This window comes from Ciconia boyciana, chromosome 3 (genome assembly GCF_034638445.1).
Source record: "Ciconia boyciana chromosome 3, ASM3463844v1, whole genome shotgun sequence".
Lineage (NCBI taxonomy): Eukaryota > Metazoa > Chordata > Aves > Ciconiiformes > Ciconiidae > Ciconia > Ciconia boyciana.
In genome coordinates, this window is record NC_132936.1 from 39,482,975 (window position 1) to 39,499,922 (window position 16,948).

General features: G+C 39.2%; 1 protein-coding gene across 1 annotated transcript in view; it reads right to left on the bottom strand.

Annotated features, from left to right (window-relative positions):
- ME1 (malic enzyme 1) overlaps positions 1 to 16,948 on the bottom strand; it is a 189,156-nt gene that overhangs the window by 72,499 nt on the left and 99,709 nt on the right. The window contains exon 6 of the mRNA XM_072855379.1: positions 9,226 to 9,329. Coding sequence (XP_072711480.1) covers positions 9,226 to 9,329 — 104 coding nt within the window. The remainder of the gene's footprint in view (positions 1 to 9,225; positions 9,330 to 16,948) is intronic.

The following is a 16,948-nucleotide window of genomic DNA, read 5'->3' on the forward strand; positions in this document are numbered from 1 at the left end:
ATATTGCTATGTAAGGACATATGGATTACTACTGCAGATTCTAGGATGGACAGGGAAGCCACTGAAGTTTCCATCGCAATTTCCTGGGAAGACTGCAGAAAAACTTGTTTGTGAGCCCTTGATCCTAGCGAGTGCTCTGTCTTACAACAATCTCAAGGACCATGGATAATTAAATTCTGGGAATACTGTGGTTTGTCTAATCTGGGAGTACAGTTGTTTGTCTAATGTCACTATTGATTTTTAATACAGTGATGACAATGCTTATGAGAAAAAACTTTTGATACTCAGGTATGAAAAAATCTAAAATAATTTACTTCAGTTCCAGGGTATCCACTGAAGATCCATGGCAATGTATCTATTCTCTCATGCTAGATTTTTTAAAAAAGAGTACAACTATGGTGAAAAACAGTATAAAAATACAGCAATTTGCTAGTATCTGACATATCAAACAGTGAGCCATGACAGGTAAGGTAACAAATGCAGCTTAGACTGAAATAAGTATTTGATACGAGCATATATGCACTATACATTAGGATATGTAACTGGAGACAAGTGATACACAAACACCAAGTAGCATCCGAAATCTAAAAGCATACCATATGAAAAACATGAGATGTTGGTACTATGATCTGTTTTCATGAGCCTCGGGACAGAAATGGGTGAGGGAAAGGCCTGTGCTGACTTGGGGCTGCCCGGGTCTTGGCGACAGAGTAAGTTCCCCCCAGTGTCGCCTCCTGCTGCAGACACTACCATGGGATGAAGTTCCTTGGGGACGTGTCCTTGATGCCCAAGGACATTGCCCCCTGCCCCAAATCAGTACAGCTGGGATGCAAGATGTTAATAAAAAAGGTCCTTGTCTCCAGTTACAGCTCCCTAACCCATGTCAAAAGGTTTAAAACATAGTGGATAACATATTGATATCAAAACATTTACAATATGACAATACTTTTTTCCCCCTTTTGTATCATCTGAATCTTTTAGGGTCACTGATGTTGTCCACCATTAATGTCAACAGCAGGTCATGATTATATTTATTTCATCAACACAGATGCAGGTTTACTCAGTAAATCAGCAAAGGAACTGAGAAGGTATCACAGACTCTCTACTGGGAACAAACTAAGCAAGACAGTCTTTCTGGCAGAGCCTGGGTTGGCCTGGTGCGTTTCCAGGTGCAAGTGGTAAGGGATCATTTTAAAATAGCTATGAACAATGTATATTTCTATTGTCTGTGTAAGTTCTAAACAAAAAAATAGAAAGTAGGTAATAGCCCAGATTATATAAAAACTATATTTTCAAAATTATGCCTACTGATTTACAGTTTTCCAGCATTTCTGTTTAGAATCGGGGCCAAATGAACAGAGAAGCAGCAATTCCTTAAAGCATTTAATCTGCCAGTCATCTCTAATAACTTCCCTCTACCACACTTATACACTTCTTCCAAATTCTGTCGGGTGTATGAATTACTACATTTTTAGCTTAGTCCAGTCAAGTAATTTACAGAGTGATGTGTTAATAACTGAAAATAAAAATTCTGTTTTATTGCTAAATCAGCCAGTGGCAAAACAAGTTAGTAACATCCAAATGATGAATCGGTTATGCCACTGATATTTACTAATGGCTTATTATTTGTAGGCAACTGGGCACCAACAATGTTTATAATCCATTGCAGACATAAAACAAGGGAATTACTCCTGTGATACATTACACAATTGCATTGCTCCAGACAACAACTGACACTTGGGTGGTGGTGTTTTTTAGGTCCCACCAAACTCATGGGGAAGCTCTTAGACATTCTGGATCTGGTCAAGTCATGTACCCTCCTGAGCAGTGCATCAGTTGTGCTTAACTAAAATGCAGCAGCCCCACCAGTCCCTGGGTCTGCAGCAACGACTCCGCTATATCCCCTATATCCTCTTAAATATTTTGTGTTCTGTAGTTTGCATTTTATCTGATAAATGCTGTTTCCTTTAAAAGGAGAACTGACCTAGACACTGACGTCAATGTTTTGTGTTACAGAAACTGCACTGCCTGAAACATTTTTTCTATCATGAAGCACAATGGAGAAAAATATCTGCCGTCTCAGGAGTCAGGGCAGGAATGCAATATCCAAGTTTCCTTCTTACCCCTGTGATACTTATTCTGTGACAGTCACAATCAGATTTAACTCTAAGAGTTGTACACAAGCGGGAGATCAGGAAATTCAGACTACCAACTGTTTGATCTACAGCATCTACCCAGGGTGGTCAACAAGCCATATGTTAAAAACTTCTTGTAGCTGGCACATATGCTTCAGAGGGTGCAGAGAGAGGAGAGATCTAAGTCTTTTCTAGGTGGGAGATGACCGTGACCCTCAGTGGGTCCAGGCCCTCTCATGCAGGGCAGGATTGGTTTGGGCAGGATAGGACATCTAGGTCAGTCCAGGAGGACACTATCGACTCTGGCCTCAGCCTTATCTGCTGCCTGCTACCCTCCTGCAGCAGGGCTTTATTTTACCAGCAAATGTCAGGCTACCAAAGTCCCGCTGCTGTTGGCGTCCTGCAGCCCCAGCCTGCAAGCTGCAGCAGGGGCACCCACGGGCATGGGCTGATCCGCTGCCGTGGATCAGGAATCTCAGGTGGGAGCAGGTGCAGTTTGGGTGGGATACTCCGAGTAAAGCACGGCAGTGTTGCTGTCTGGCAGGGGTACAGGACCAGGGAGAGATGAAGCACTGAGGTACCCAATCCCACCAGCCAGACTGACTGTGAATGAAAGTTTTCCTGAGAGTTGACATCTAGATAGAAATAATTCTTGACTTGTAACGGGAGAGAGATAGAGATGAGATAAGAGGGACAGATAATCTTAGTACATTCTGATGTGAACTGCAGCCAAAAATTTAATCTTTTACTTTACTAGAGTTTCCAAAGGAAAAAAAAATTAAGAAACTGCTGCTTCTGACAGCCTGGAAAACTACTAAACTTCTGTAACAACAATATAAACCCTGTTAAAATATTACTCTCACAGAAATTATTCAAATAAATCAACATTCACTCCATTTACAATACAGTTGCACCCACTAACTTCTGTTGAGAATCCGGCCCACCATTTGCTGGAGCTATAAAAGAGGAAGGAAAGTAACAGAGATTACCCAGGCCTTTTCCATGTGAAAAATCCCTTCTTAAAATAGTTTGGAGAAGAAAAGCCTGAGAACAGCATGTTCTTCACTTGTTGGGTTTTGAATGACTGCAGCAAGTCTGGGACATAGCTGAGCATTAGTAGAACATGGATACATCCATTTCTGAGCTCCAGAATCAGTTTTTGTACAAGAGGCATATTAAAAATACTTAAAATATTCCTCCAGTCTCTCTATCTTGTCCCACAAAACCAAAACAATAGCCTTCCCCCTCAGTACTGTTTGAGGATCTCATTACTTTTTGTTTTCTTTAAGGGATGAATGAGGTTTTATTTCTTCAAAATAAATTCTCTGCTGATCTTTGCTAAGAATTTCTCTAAGGTCTCACATTACAAATGATAATAGGGCTCTTTCTACAAATAAACTTGATGTGATTAGGATCTGTCTATCCTGCTATGATTTTGCTTCACTGACAGATTCACTTTTCCTTATGGCACTTACTGTGTCTAAAAAGTCTGTAAAGCATATATTTGTAACATTTCCAGCAATCAGATATAACTTAAACACCAAATGAATCAGCAGGGAAGGAAGAAGAGGGGTGCGAGGCACCAAATAACAAAAAGAAAGATTGCTTGCCTACGTTCTTCTTTCAGTGATGTATTGTTTATAAGGATATTCATACTGGGGGTGAATTAACTGAGAAAAGCACAATTAACCTGCTCCCCCTTATCTAATGGAATATACAGAAGTAGATGCCTTCTACCCACTCTTCTTTCCTCCACCTCAGAGACCCCTGGATCTGGCAACTGAAGGAGCAGCAAATGTGCACACAAGCATCCCATCTCAAAAAACATACTACAGCTAAGTTACCTCTCTTTTTCCCCTACGTAGGCAGGCAAGGACAATTCCAAGCAGGGTACCCCACTAAGCACCACAGCCTGGGGAAGGGTTCAGGGTTCCTTAACAAACTTCCTAGAAGTGGCATAATCTGTTGAGAACTTAAATGTTGCAAGTGATAATAGTTACAAGGCATCATGGTTAATCACAAAATTTGAAGATTTTCCTCAGGGAAACCATCACAGCTGCTTGAACTAGGATAAAAAATAAACCCTGCTTATCAAATTGTTTGATTTTTTCCTCTTCCACAACACTCTCCACTATCCAAAGCTATAGTCCCTGTTTCAAAACCACAATGTTTTTGAGTTTGAGGGCCTTTTTTAATAGGCAAACAACATAAGGATCCTCCTGAATGGTTTTACCATCAGTATAAAAGCAAAATCCACCTGAGAGACTAGGTGGGCAAGGAAGCCTGAGCTCTGGGACCAAGCAGTTTCGGAAAGAACACAAACCAATCAATGACTGGAAATGAACCTCAGATGTAACCACAGGAAGGAACTGAGGGTGGGTCCAAAGAGCAATTGTAACTGTAGTCAAGGCAGTGGATGGGCTTCTGCCTAAGGACCCACCTTTCTCCTACTCTGCTGCCCACAGTGATCTTCACTAGGAAGGTAACGTTCACTGAACGGTGGAAGGAGCAGGTAGTCATAGACTTGAAAAATTGCCTCAAAGGGCCCAAGTCCCACTGAGGGACAAAATCTCTAAACAGAAAGACCTTCACCACATCTGCCATAGGAGGGAGTTGTTGCAGCAGTATTTCTTCCTGCACGCTTTCTGACAGCCACTTTAACTTGAACAATATGGGAACGTACAGGCATGACCCAAGTCTTGGTCTTGCACCACTACAATGCAGAAAAGGACAGAGGCACCAATGTTCTTGTCCTCACAATCTGTGCTTGAACGTACTGTCAGAACCATTGTGTGGTCCAACCACTTCCTTAATGATGCACAGCTGTAAGCACCTTTTATGTTGACTTCTTGCAGTATATTCTCTTGCCAAAAGTAAGGGCTGTTTGAATTAATTTATTCACAAATTGAATTATATACTAATGTAATCTACTAAATGAAAACATCTATTAAAATATTTGTGTATTTTTATTTTGTGGATATATTACTTTTACAGTTGTTCTCAAAGTTAGATAAACTGTACTTACCATAAAACACTGTTTTAAAGTAACACATGGTGTGAAATGAAACCCTGCTATCATCTGTGAATAATGTAATCAGGCAAATGAGGAATAATGACTACATCATGGTAATTTAGGACAGAACATACTGAATTACAATTGTCAGCAGCTTGGTTTATAGCTCACAAACTTGAGAAAAGCACAGCATATAAAAAGAGTGTGGAAGGATTTAATTAAAATATGATTACAGAAGAGAACATAAATGACACATGATATTACTTTTCAAGGGTCCACCACTACGATTTGCATCTTGAAATGAAACTGAAAACTCACCATCACACACGCACAGAAAGATAATTTCAGTGATACAGGGTTACTTTTATGCATCACAAATCCACGGGGTTTAGCTTAGAATAATAATTCCACCCAACTCTTTGGGGTTGCGGTAGGTGGGCAAGGAAATAACCTACGGGAATTACACCAGATTCTTTCCCTTTTCTAAAAGTTTCCTATCTGTTCCCAGACCAGAGGTGCAAGTCAGTATCGCCGCTCCCCAGTGTACAGTGCCTTCCATTGGGGATGGTCTGCAGCAGAAAGCAAGCTGGTAGGATGCTGTTCTTCCCTACTCTGGCTTTTTTTGGAGGGGTTCAGGGTGGAGTTATCTTTACCAGATTTGTGAAAATTAAGTGTCCTTCAAAATAAGGGAAAAATTTCCAGACCCTTTAAATCTACTTTTTGCATCAGACATGGGAATTCAAGTGCCTGTTATTAAAAAGGTGCTTTTTTTCCTCTCCCTTCATTTCTTGTTCCATCTCCATTCTACATATTTTCCCCTCAAGCGTTTCCATAATCCATTCCCTGTTGTACATGAATACCTCTTGGCCAATGATATATTTCTCTTTGCATCATTGCAGGCAAGTAGGGAAGAAATAGGAACTGGAATAAAAAGATAGAGTTATTTCGTCTGGTTACACAGGAAGCCTTGGTGAATCGATCCCAGCTACCAGAGTCTTGTTTAGCAATCCCTCCTCTCAGAGTTTCCTCTGTAAACATAGACATTCAAGAACAACTTGTCATTTGGAAAATTTTTCTTCTCTGTGTAAAATGTTTTATGACCCATTTCTGCATAGGGCAGAAACTTAACAAACGTTTCTGAATTCCAGTTTGATTTACGTTCTTCAGTGATGAAGATAACTGTCCATTTCTTCTCATGTTGTAAAATATTCCCTCCATTTAGAATATTCCTGTTCCCCTAAGTTACCACACTGACACAAAAGCCAGAGACACCTGGCAATGTCCAGAGAAATTATAGCACCTGCCCTCAGAGAGGGCAGCTGTTGGCACTGGTAATAAATAAACACACAGATAAATGTATACATATGTAAATAAATAAAAGCTGTTCACTGGATTTATGTCAACAGAAATCCAGATACTTTCCATATGCTTCTGCCTTCCCACATCTGGGAAAAATCACATTGTACTAGTTCCATTCTGCCATGAGAGCACACTGGATACTGTACCAAAATCTTTTAGTAATGGATGGTTTAAGTTGTGGGGTTTTTTTAAATCCTGAGTCTTTCATAAATAATTTTGCTTCATAAGAACTTTTTGGGGGTGAATAGCAGTGGAGGCCAAGAAGAGGAAAGTACTGTAGTTGATGAAACTATACCTTCATATACACGCTTTTTTACAAAGCATTTTCTTTATTACACATCACAGCACTTACTGTATAAAGGTGACGTTTCAACATGAAACACTATAAATGGTGCTGCATTAGCTTATAAAAATCTAGGTTTTCAAAATTTAGCAATCAATCAAGACGAAGTGCATGTCTGGGAAGATCCCCTGGAAGCCAATGAAAAGCCTGTGTGAAGTGCACTGCCCTGTACAGCTGCCTACTCCTGCTTGGTCCCAGGCAGTGCTGCTAAAACCTGGCGCTCACTTCTGTTAGCATTTGGCTTCTCTGGAGAATTATGAGGGTGAAAAAGATGTAAAATAGGTATTTAACACAGTTTTCCAACTTGAAAATATTTGTCATCACCTTAAAAGCCTGTCTTTAAATTTGGCTTATGAAAAATACATGACAGCCTTGTGCTTTACGAAGTTCATGGTTATGTATGTCTTGGAGATGAATACTCCATGGTACTGAAAACATGACAACAGATTTCCCCAGAACTTCTCCCATTCTCCGAATTGATTAGCCAATGCTAAATAAGAAAGCCTTTTCTGGAGTACCATGGCAATAACTAACCCAAAATGTAACAGACCAAACATGCATCTAAGATTAGCGAAGCAAATACTGCCTCTGTGAAACAGCCAGCAGAAGGCTAAGAAAAGTGAAAAGAGGAAAAACATAAGAGAAGCTTTCACAAGGAAAAGATAACTAGCATTTAACCAAAGTATACAATTACCTAGATCACCACAATGGCTGGCAAGGGAAAGTAATACACAATAAAGCAAATCATGACCTGCGTCTTTAAGAGCCAGACCCACCACACCAGAATCAGCTGCAAGTGCTGAGTCTGCCAGAGGCACGCTAAACACAAATTTGAATTTAGGAACATATGAAATCATTGAGCAAATGGACTTGATTTTGACTTAACTACATCACTTTTCCCTTCACCTTAGCAAATGAGTGTCATAATCAATATAGATGTCACATTACAGCCAAAACAATTCACAAGTAAACCACACAAAGTTTGAATTATAATTTGTAAGTGCTCCACTTTAAACATGAAATAAATGACACCATTGTAGGCCATGACAGATTTAGCTGAGAATGAAGTGATCTTTCAGAAGGTCAAGCAAACACAAAAATTGCTCAAAATTGCTCAAAATTATAGTTTTAAAGATGTTTAAGTAAAAAGAGCATGTCAACCAGACCTTCAAACTTTATTGAGATAATCTTCTGCTTGACTCTGATGATTTCCTTCAGTATGAAAAACTGTGGTTCATTTTAAAAAAAAGGTGAGTTAGGGAATGCATTTAGAGATTCTCAAAACGTCGTCCACAGAGCAATTTCTAACGCTCTGAACCTTCTATTAGGAAGGTGAAAATGCATCAGTTTTATGTGAAAGGGAATACTCAGAAGAGGAGCAAACACATTACAGGGTAGAGCCAAACCAGCAACTTCCATAGCAAGATTATGAGCAAGGGAGTGTCAGCCAACTGGGGGTGATGGGGGAAGAGTATAGTAATATATGAAGGAATATGTACTTCAGGCATGGAAATTATTACTACCTGCTTGCCCAAGTTTCTTTTGCACAGGAACCAGGGCAGGAAGAACAGAGGTTGTGCACGTCCAGGTAGGGTCCCAACATGGAGTCAAAACACAGATGGGGCACAAGCCAAGACTGAGGAGCTGGAAAGTATTTCCAGGTCCCACAGCTTAGCCCCAGCTTTGGGATGCAGATGCAGAAAACACATTCTGCTAAGGATCCTGGCACTTGGGCTATTTTAGGTACACACATTGAATGCAGGGCTACAACTCCAAATATTTTAACAAACAAGGAAAATATGAGCAAATGTGTTATTTGACATGTGAGAAGAACTATTTTATGCATCTGGTCTAATAATAAATTTAACTACTTTCTGTATAGGAAAAAAGAAGCAAGAGAAAGAGCTGACTTGGTATAGGTCCATACCATGACATTTAAAACCAAAACATTGAAAGCTTAGTCCTGTCATGGCTTTGGTGGAGGCAGAGGCAGGGGTTGCCAAGTATGATAGCTTCTTTCAGGCTGCTGACATCTCACATATGAAATCACAGAGACAGAGAAAATCACGTAGGCACAGCGCTAGCCATAGAAAATCATTAGGCAAATACTTAACAATCCAAATCTTGAAAAAGAAGTTTGAAAAACTAGTTCACTCATCTCAAGATGAGTTTTACCACTCATGCAGTGAATTCATAAAACTGCGATATTAAAGGCAAGTAGCTCAGGCAGTTACAAACTTATAAAATACTATGCTCAAAATAAAAATTATCAGGAACCTAACAACTCTGTCTTCCTTTCATAAGCTACTGAACGTTATTTCTCCCAAGATGAAGTTCACAGCGGAATTCACCAATAGCACAGATATATCACATACCTTGAAGTCACAGCTTCCATGAATTCATCAAGAAGATCATCATAGGCTTGACCTCTGATTCTCTTGTGTCTCAGCCCAATATACAAAGGATCTTTCAGCAATGCCTGTTAAAAAAAAAATAATATTTGAACTATTACATGAGCAAGTTACACTAGTACACTCTAAGTTAATAAGAAGGGGACAACAATACAGTGTTTGAGGATTAAGCCAAGCATATGAAGTACATACCCATTTATCCACCTCTATATAAAGACTGAAGAAACACAACAAAGAGATTAAAGAAACACCCTTTTGTATCAAGGAAAAGGCATACCCTAGTCTCAAAGGAAGTGTATTGTTTCCAAGTGAAAAAGCAATAGCTTATTCTGGGAAGTCAGGTTTCAAAAGTATGTTTTAAAGCTTTAGTTAGTACTTTTCTCTTTTTCCTTTACATCCTGACAGTGCTCTGACATTTTAAAAAAGCCATTTCCTTTACTTTTATCATCATGTTTCACAAATCTCTCCCAGAGTCCATCATTTCAACTGTGTTGATGAGCTAACATTCAGAAAATGTGCTGCTTTCTAAAATTCAATATGCCAAAACATAACCAAGCCTTTGACCTTTTCCTTCCAAGCTACTAGAAGGTCTTGTTTTGGTCTGATGTATTTCCAAATTATAACTTACAAATTACTAAATGTGCTCAAAGTGTTTTGCAATCACTTTTGACAGTTCACTCCAGCTACAGAAATTCTCCAGTCTCAACACTTTCACTAGCTCTCCCAGGAACTCTGATATAAAGACACTCTTTGCTGTTATTTTTCACAGGTCTCAGCTTATTGTATCTAGCATGCAGTCCTCCCACACATGCCCAAACAGCTTGCAGAATTGGTCAGGAGCTTCACTAAACATTTTTCATCCAAAAACAATTTGCAAAACCAACACGGCTGCAGAAACTTGTACACCAGCTTCAATTATGAGAACATCATAAAGAAAAATACAGACCACCTCTCCTTCCAGGAGAGAGTGTTCAATGTATAACAAGGCTGGAAGTTACAAGGCTGGAAAGCTTGCTCAGCCTGCTTCAGGCTAGGAATCAGAAATCTGATTTCTGTATTTTAGAAAAGTGCCTACATTCCCTTCACAGCTTTTCTATGTTGTAGAACTGAAAGATCCTTCGGGTCACAAGCCCCAGTTGGAGACTGATTTGAATCAGTAAGAAACCTAAAACCTTTGGTGGTATTCTGCCTCCCCTTGGAGTATCCTGATGCAGACCTACAGATAGAGGTGTTTACCTCTCCCTCACTTTTCTCTCCACTTCCATAAAAAATTAAAGATATCAGATTAAAAAGTTTAAAAAATCAATACAAAAATTCAGCAGGATTAAAAGCTGATTTTTCTAAAATTGTTGCTAAATTCACCACCATTTCAAAACAACTATTTCTAATACAGTACTTACAGACTTTCAGAAGTTGTTAGTTCAACTGCTTGAATTGGAAAACAAATAAAGATCAAAATTAAAATTTGTAAATGAAAGTGAAGTCAATACATTGTAAGCATTTTATTTGTTCCCTTCATCAATTCTATGTAGCGTTCATGTTTAAGTAGCATATCCTTTGCCTGAAATAATTTTACCTGTGTATTTACATTATTCTAGGTATTCTAGCAGCAAAATCAAAATCATAATTATATACCTCTTCCAGACACTGCAGGAAAAACTGGCAAGAGCTTGATGTCAGGTACCTTCCAAAGTAATTTTCTCTTTTGTATGCTCTTCTTCTTTATGTAATCATTTCCAATTTTGTAGTCAAGAACTATTTCTGGAATTATTTTTTCATTTCCATTTTGAGTTTCCCTAGTTATTTAAAATAACCTCAGGAAAATCTGACAAATCAAGGATAATTTTATTTCTCTGGGAGATAAATTCACAGGAAGTGCAAACTGTTTAGCAATGTGAAATCTTAAGACAAGTTTGGAAACCCCGTGGGAGTTGCCTCGTGCTTCCCACCAGACTGAGCATGCAAGGTTGGAAAGCAGAACTGCTGAGCGGCAGGAGCCTCTGTCAGGAGCATCGCAGTAAGACTCAGAAACACCAGTCCCATTTCTAAAATCCCACTGCCGCAGCTTTCCATGCCAGTAGGCTTCTGCTACTCCATGTCCTGTGCAAGCATATCACATGCTCCACGGTCCAATTCAGCGTTAAGTAACTTACCCCCTTTCTAACTCACATAACTCTTCTTCCTAAATTGGTTTGCTCTTTTAACATACTTCCACAAGCTTTTTATTAAACAATGTCTGTTTTCTCATTTTGTAAAACAATGCTTAACATGAAAAAAAAAAAAAAATCTTTGGTCCCTTTATTTTTTAGATTCTGAAGACATGTTTCCAAAACACTTTGTGGCCAGACTGAGTCATGCTGATTCCTTCAAGAACCCAGCTTAAGATGGACAGTGATTCTGTGAAAGTTCAAGAGACATAGGCATTCACAGTTATGCTGTTTAAAAAGTGCTAAACAAGCCGTGGGTCTGCCTTGAAACATAGGCTCTTATACTCCTTTTGCCACTTTTGCATCTTTCACATCTGTGAGCATTTAAATCTATAGTTCTAAACTCAGAACTCAGAAACAGCTCCATTTTTAAGACCGCTACATGAATTTATTCACGTATCTCTGATGCCGAAATTTAATGTGGAATATTTAAAAGAATTAATACAATGTTTCTGGTGTATGTTTAAACTTCCAGGCTGGGAAGTCTCACAAGCAAAGACAATTAATTCAGCAACACATTTCTGATGAAAAGCTTGGCCAGCTATATACCCAGAGTTCAAAATTCCTTTACAGCTCAGTGCATTCTGCTTCACAAACGTTACAGTTCGACAAGAAATAGCCCCAAAAAGTTCCTTTATAGTCTTGTTTGGAACAGCGTATGAAGAAACCCGGGGCGGAGACAAAAGAATGAAACATTCAGCAAGTGAAAAGAACAGTGGTCACATCTGAGCCCTGCGTGGCAAACCATTGTGGAGCCGCTCCCTTTCCAAAGGGCACTGAAGAATGAATAAGCTGCTTGAGCGCATTATCCCCTTATTCAGGTCAACACCATGCAAACCGGGTCCGTGGTGGTTGGTTTTTTTAGAGGGTTCACACATCTTGAGAGATTAACATTTGCTATCGACTATTTCATGGCTTTCAAAACAGATTACTGAAAAGAAAGTTCCATCCTACAATCGAGTATGTCAAGCTGACATGATGATTAGGTACTTTACCTCAATGACTTGGGTTTCTTTTGTTTCCCAGCTTGTTGTCAAAGCTTAAACTTTGTTCTTTTGGAAATTGAATCTCCTCCAAAACATAACTCTGTTTTTTTCAGGTTAGTGGGTTTGTTATGCATATTAAATGATACTGAAAAAGCTGATGCTGGTTTATTTTTAGACACACTTACTCTAAGGCTAAATAAAAAAGTTCTAAAACATTCAGGTTTAGCAATGTGGTACATTCAAGCTTTAATAGAAATTAGGTTTTACAAGAATAAAGGGCTTAATTGAGGTTCTGGTACTGGAAATATCGTGTAGATCTACTTAGAATTAGCTGTGTAAAATAACAAAGAGTTCTTTGAAGCACCACCTGAGCGTATTAAAACTGTAATGACCTTTGGGGTTTTAAGATAAAGGCAAGCCGTTTATACCATCTTACTTGTGCACACTTATAGTAAAGAGATCAGCAAACCATCAAAGTTCAAGCGAGGCTTGAGCTGTGCACCTGGCTCTAATTTAACTACAAAAGCCAAAGCAGCAAGAAACAGAAAATTGCACACATATATTTCATCAGTTGAGAACAAACATGCTGAAATGTCATCTATTCTCAAACTTGGCACCGAGATGTTTCTTTGGAACAGATACACATTTTAGTGAGCAGCTTCATGGAAAATTGGAGGTAAAGAACTGCAAGACACTGAGCCTTTCCACTCACAAAGATGGCAGCAGAGAGTGTTCAGAACCTCTCAGTGCCACCTAGAAAGTCTTTGGTGTACGGTAATGCTTCAGAGCAGCAACTCCCCCCATGCCATTACAAGGCCAAAACCCTCCAGCAGTTCTACAATGGGAAATGATTTGCATTAGAGCCACAGTTATAAAATTAAAGGAGAACTACATTTGTATGGGACATCAGAAGCCAAAAACATGCCACATGCCAGAAATAAGACACATTTCAGAGTATGATTGGTCTAACAGGGCACACAGTTACCAAGAAAACCGGGGGAATGCTGCTGCTTTTTCAAGTGTTAATATTTTCTTACATTAATACACTGTAAATTCTTTCTGTAAACAACTTCTTGTCTCAGTTTTCACAGGTTGGGAAGGGCTGGTGAGCACAGGGGAATTTCTGTTCTCCAGGAGCTGGACATTTCAAACTTTTTTTTTTTGTTCTACAAGACTGAAATTTCACTCGATGTGAAACTTTCCAATAAAAGAGTTAGCCAGTCAGAAAAAACATCAACGTTTTGGACTTAACTTCAGCTTCTAGCAATACTAATTACCCAGTAATCAATCTGCGTTCATTTAAATTTTTGGTTTGCAAGCACTAACATGCTGAATCACAATTTTCTGTCCTGCAAGAACTGCTTACAGCTGCAAAGTGCTTTTTATGGCATTAGGAAGAATGCATAAGATTTCAATTTATATTAGACTAGGAAGCCTTTTTTTTCTTTGCATAAGCTTATTTTGAAGTCTGAAATACAGGATGATGCCCTTAAAATGTGTAACAGATTCTGTGTTTCCAAATGCTAACTGAATTTCGGATGTGCTGAATGCTGCAAGTAACATTGACGCTAATTGGGTTTGAGGGTGTAGAATACTTTGCAAAAATAAGTTTCATAATCAGAGAGCTAAAGATTTTATAAAATTTTGTTTTCTTTGAACTACACTGGCCCCATGACATACTTACTAAGAAGAGATCATGGCCCCTCCTATCTAAAGACTAGACCTTTGTCAACACATTTGCAAACTGCAAGGGGCCTCTTGCACAAGAAAAAAGGGGCCTTACCCTCTGTTTCTCCCCAAAAGAAGGAGTCCTCATCTTTGGGAGTCTCAGCTAGCACTTTATCCAGACATCCCCATCAGACAGGTACTGGCATACAGAGCATCACCTCTCTCTGCACCCCAGTTTCCTCCAGGGGATCCCCCATAGGAGAGGATGTCACAAAAGATCCCGAAATAGGCGGCCAAAAAACGGGTATCACGATGGGTCATTCTAGGTATAAATAAAGCAGGAAAAAACTCACATTGGACATGAGTTTAAAAAGTTGAGCCCAACTGTGCTAGTCTTGCCAAACCCAAGTGGTTGCCAGTACTTGAGAGACAAAGATATTGTGTATGCAGACAACAGTTGTACTATAATTAACATTTTCCCATCTGTAACCCTAAAAACATCACTGAAAACTGTCCATTGTCTGTCCAGACAAAATTCTAGACCTGCGATAGTCAAGAATTTAAAAGATAATACATTCATAATGTTCCTTTGACATAAATCTTAAATACAGTGCTTGAAGGGAACAATTTATGTGGAAAAAAAATAATAGCAAAGAATATTATGCATTTTTGAGACAGTTCAAAATATAAATATTTATTAATACTCTGATGAAGCAATATCCTAATGTAACAGAAAAGAAGTTACAGTATTTCAAATTCCATTTAAAATAATCTAAGATCGTGCTAAAAAAAATAGAGAATATTTTCTCTTCCATATGTGCATAGTGATCCTATAGATTTGCACAGCTACCCTAGATGTTTTCAGTTATTTCTCCTTAAAGACAGGCTTGACTTATCCAGTCCAAGTCATTCTTTCCTTTCATAAGGTTGTTTATCTGTCAATTTGACCTTGACATCCTTTACTTGCTTTCTTCTCAGGAAGCTTACTCATTTCTTGACCTGAAGAGGAATTACCAGTTGTAGCTTTGATTGCACACTGAACCCCGTTGCTTATATTCTAGTTATTTCCCACGCATCCAGACAGATTTACCCAGCTCAAAAATTGTCAGCTCCAGCGAACTTTAATTTAACAACAAAATAAAAATCACTCTAAGGGCTGGAAAGAATGCTTCATGAAGGAATCTTGTAACACGCTATGAAATTACCACAGCCTGTCCCCAAGCAAGAGACTGCACAAAGCCAGGCTGTGCCAAGGACATTCTGTGGGCTGCTTCCGGCACATGTATGTGGCACCGAATAAAGGCCCCAGTGTGCGAGGGCTGCGGGCAGACGGCGGGCTGCGTGCCGAGCAGGCGCCATCCCTCCGGCCCTCTCGCACGGCACGCTCCGCCTGCATCTCTCCTTCACTTGTCATGGGTACCAGAAGGGCTCTCCCAGGAGGTCAAACTCATTCCCTTGCATGAGCATGCAAAGCTAAAGACCATTCAGCCCCCTAAGGGTAACATTTACAAACATACGTAAAATATACAAAATAGCGGAAGCCATGTGAGCATCCAAAGAGAAAAAGTTGCTGCAGCCAGAGGGAAGATGCACCTGATTTTTCAAGAGGCTGCTGTGCTGTCTGCTCTGAGTCATGCAATGCGTTGGTGTTTGTGTCCACGAGTCAGTCTGTGGAATCAAGTGGTGGGTGAAAAGCTCAAGGGCTGTTGATGGTGCAGGGGCGGGTAGCAGAGCTGCCTTCTGGTTTGAGTCTGTGAGGTACATCTGAGTCACTCTCTTAGCTTACCTCCAAAATACTGGAAATTATAAAATACTTTTTTTACAAATCAAAAGTTTATCTCATGATTTTTAGGTGTAATTCAAGATTTCCAAGCACCTGAAACTCACAATACCGGTTACAGCCAGGTGCCCATCAATGATGCATACGCCTAAGGAAGTTCCTTTCTAGGCTGACTTTTCCATTCCCAGCAACGTGGAATTCACAGGGACACCTGACCTTCTCTTCTGGATTGGGTCTAAAAATTACACCTAACACAGAGTATAGCTATGCTAACTGTATATTTTGCCATGCTTCATACTGAACAGCAAAAGTTAAATTTTTTTAAAAGCAGTAATATATCAGGCATCAGATGAATGATATCTTTTTCAGAGCAATTAGGCTTTTGTTCCACCTGCTCACCTTTCCAGTACACAGTATAAGAGATTCACACAAAAATGATTGAGCTTTTCCAGCAAATTTCCATAGCTATTAAAAAAATTCTTGCAGTAAAATTAATGGAGAATCTAGCAAAAACTGCTCTGTACACCTTGTTCTTTATGGCAGTTTGAAATTAGGAAAGACCTGGGAGTACAGCTCAGCAGTGAAGCATACCCCAGACTGCATCTTTGCTAGACAAGAGATAAAGTTAAAAAAAAAAAAAAAAAAGGTCTTTCCCTGAAATTTAAGTGCCACTGGAACTTTCTTCAGGTAAAACAGCTTACTTTGACTCTTTCCAATCAGCTTAACTTCTAAAAACTATTAGAAGCAAATATCATAGAACTGCCATCACTGAATCTGCACCACAAGCTGTGCACTGTCCATAAGGAGAAAAGAGAAAAGCAGACGTTTTCCTCCAGACTGGATTAGATATTGTTTATGAAGGTACTGTAATTGAAGAAAAAAATCCCCTGCTTTCAAAGCTAGCAAGTTAGTCTGTCAATTTTTCATACTAGAAAAATTTAAAACTAAGATTTTTTCAATTGTAAATACATAATTGTGCCAACATCTTCTGTTAACTGAATGTCAGCTTCAAAACTAAAGTTCATAAAGTCCTTGTTTATAGCACT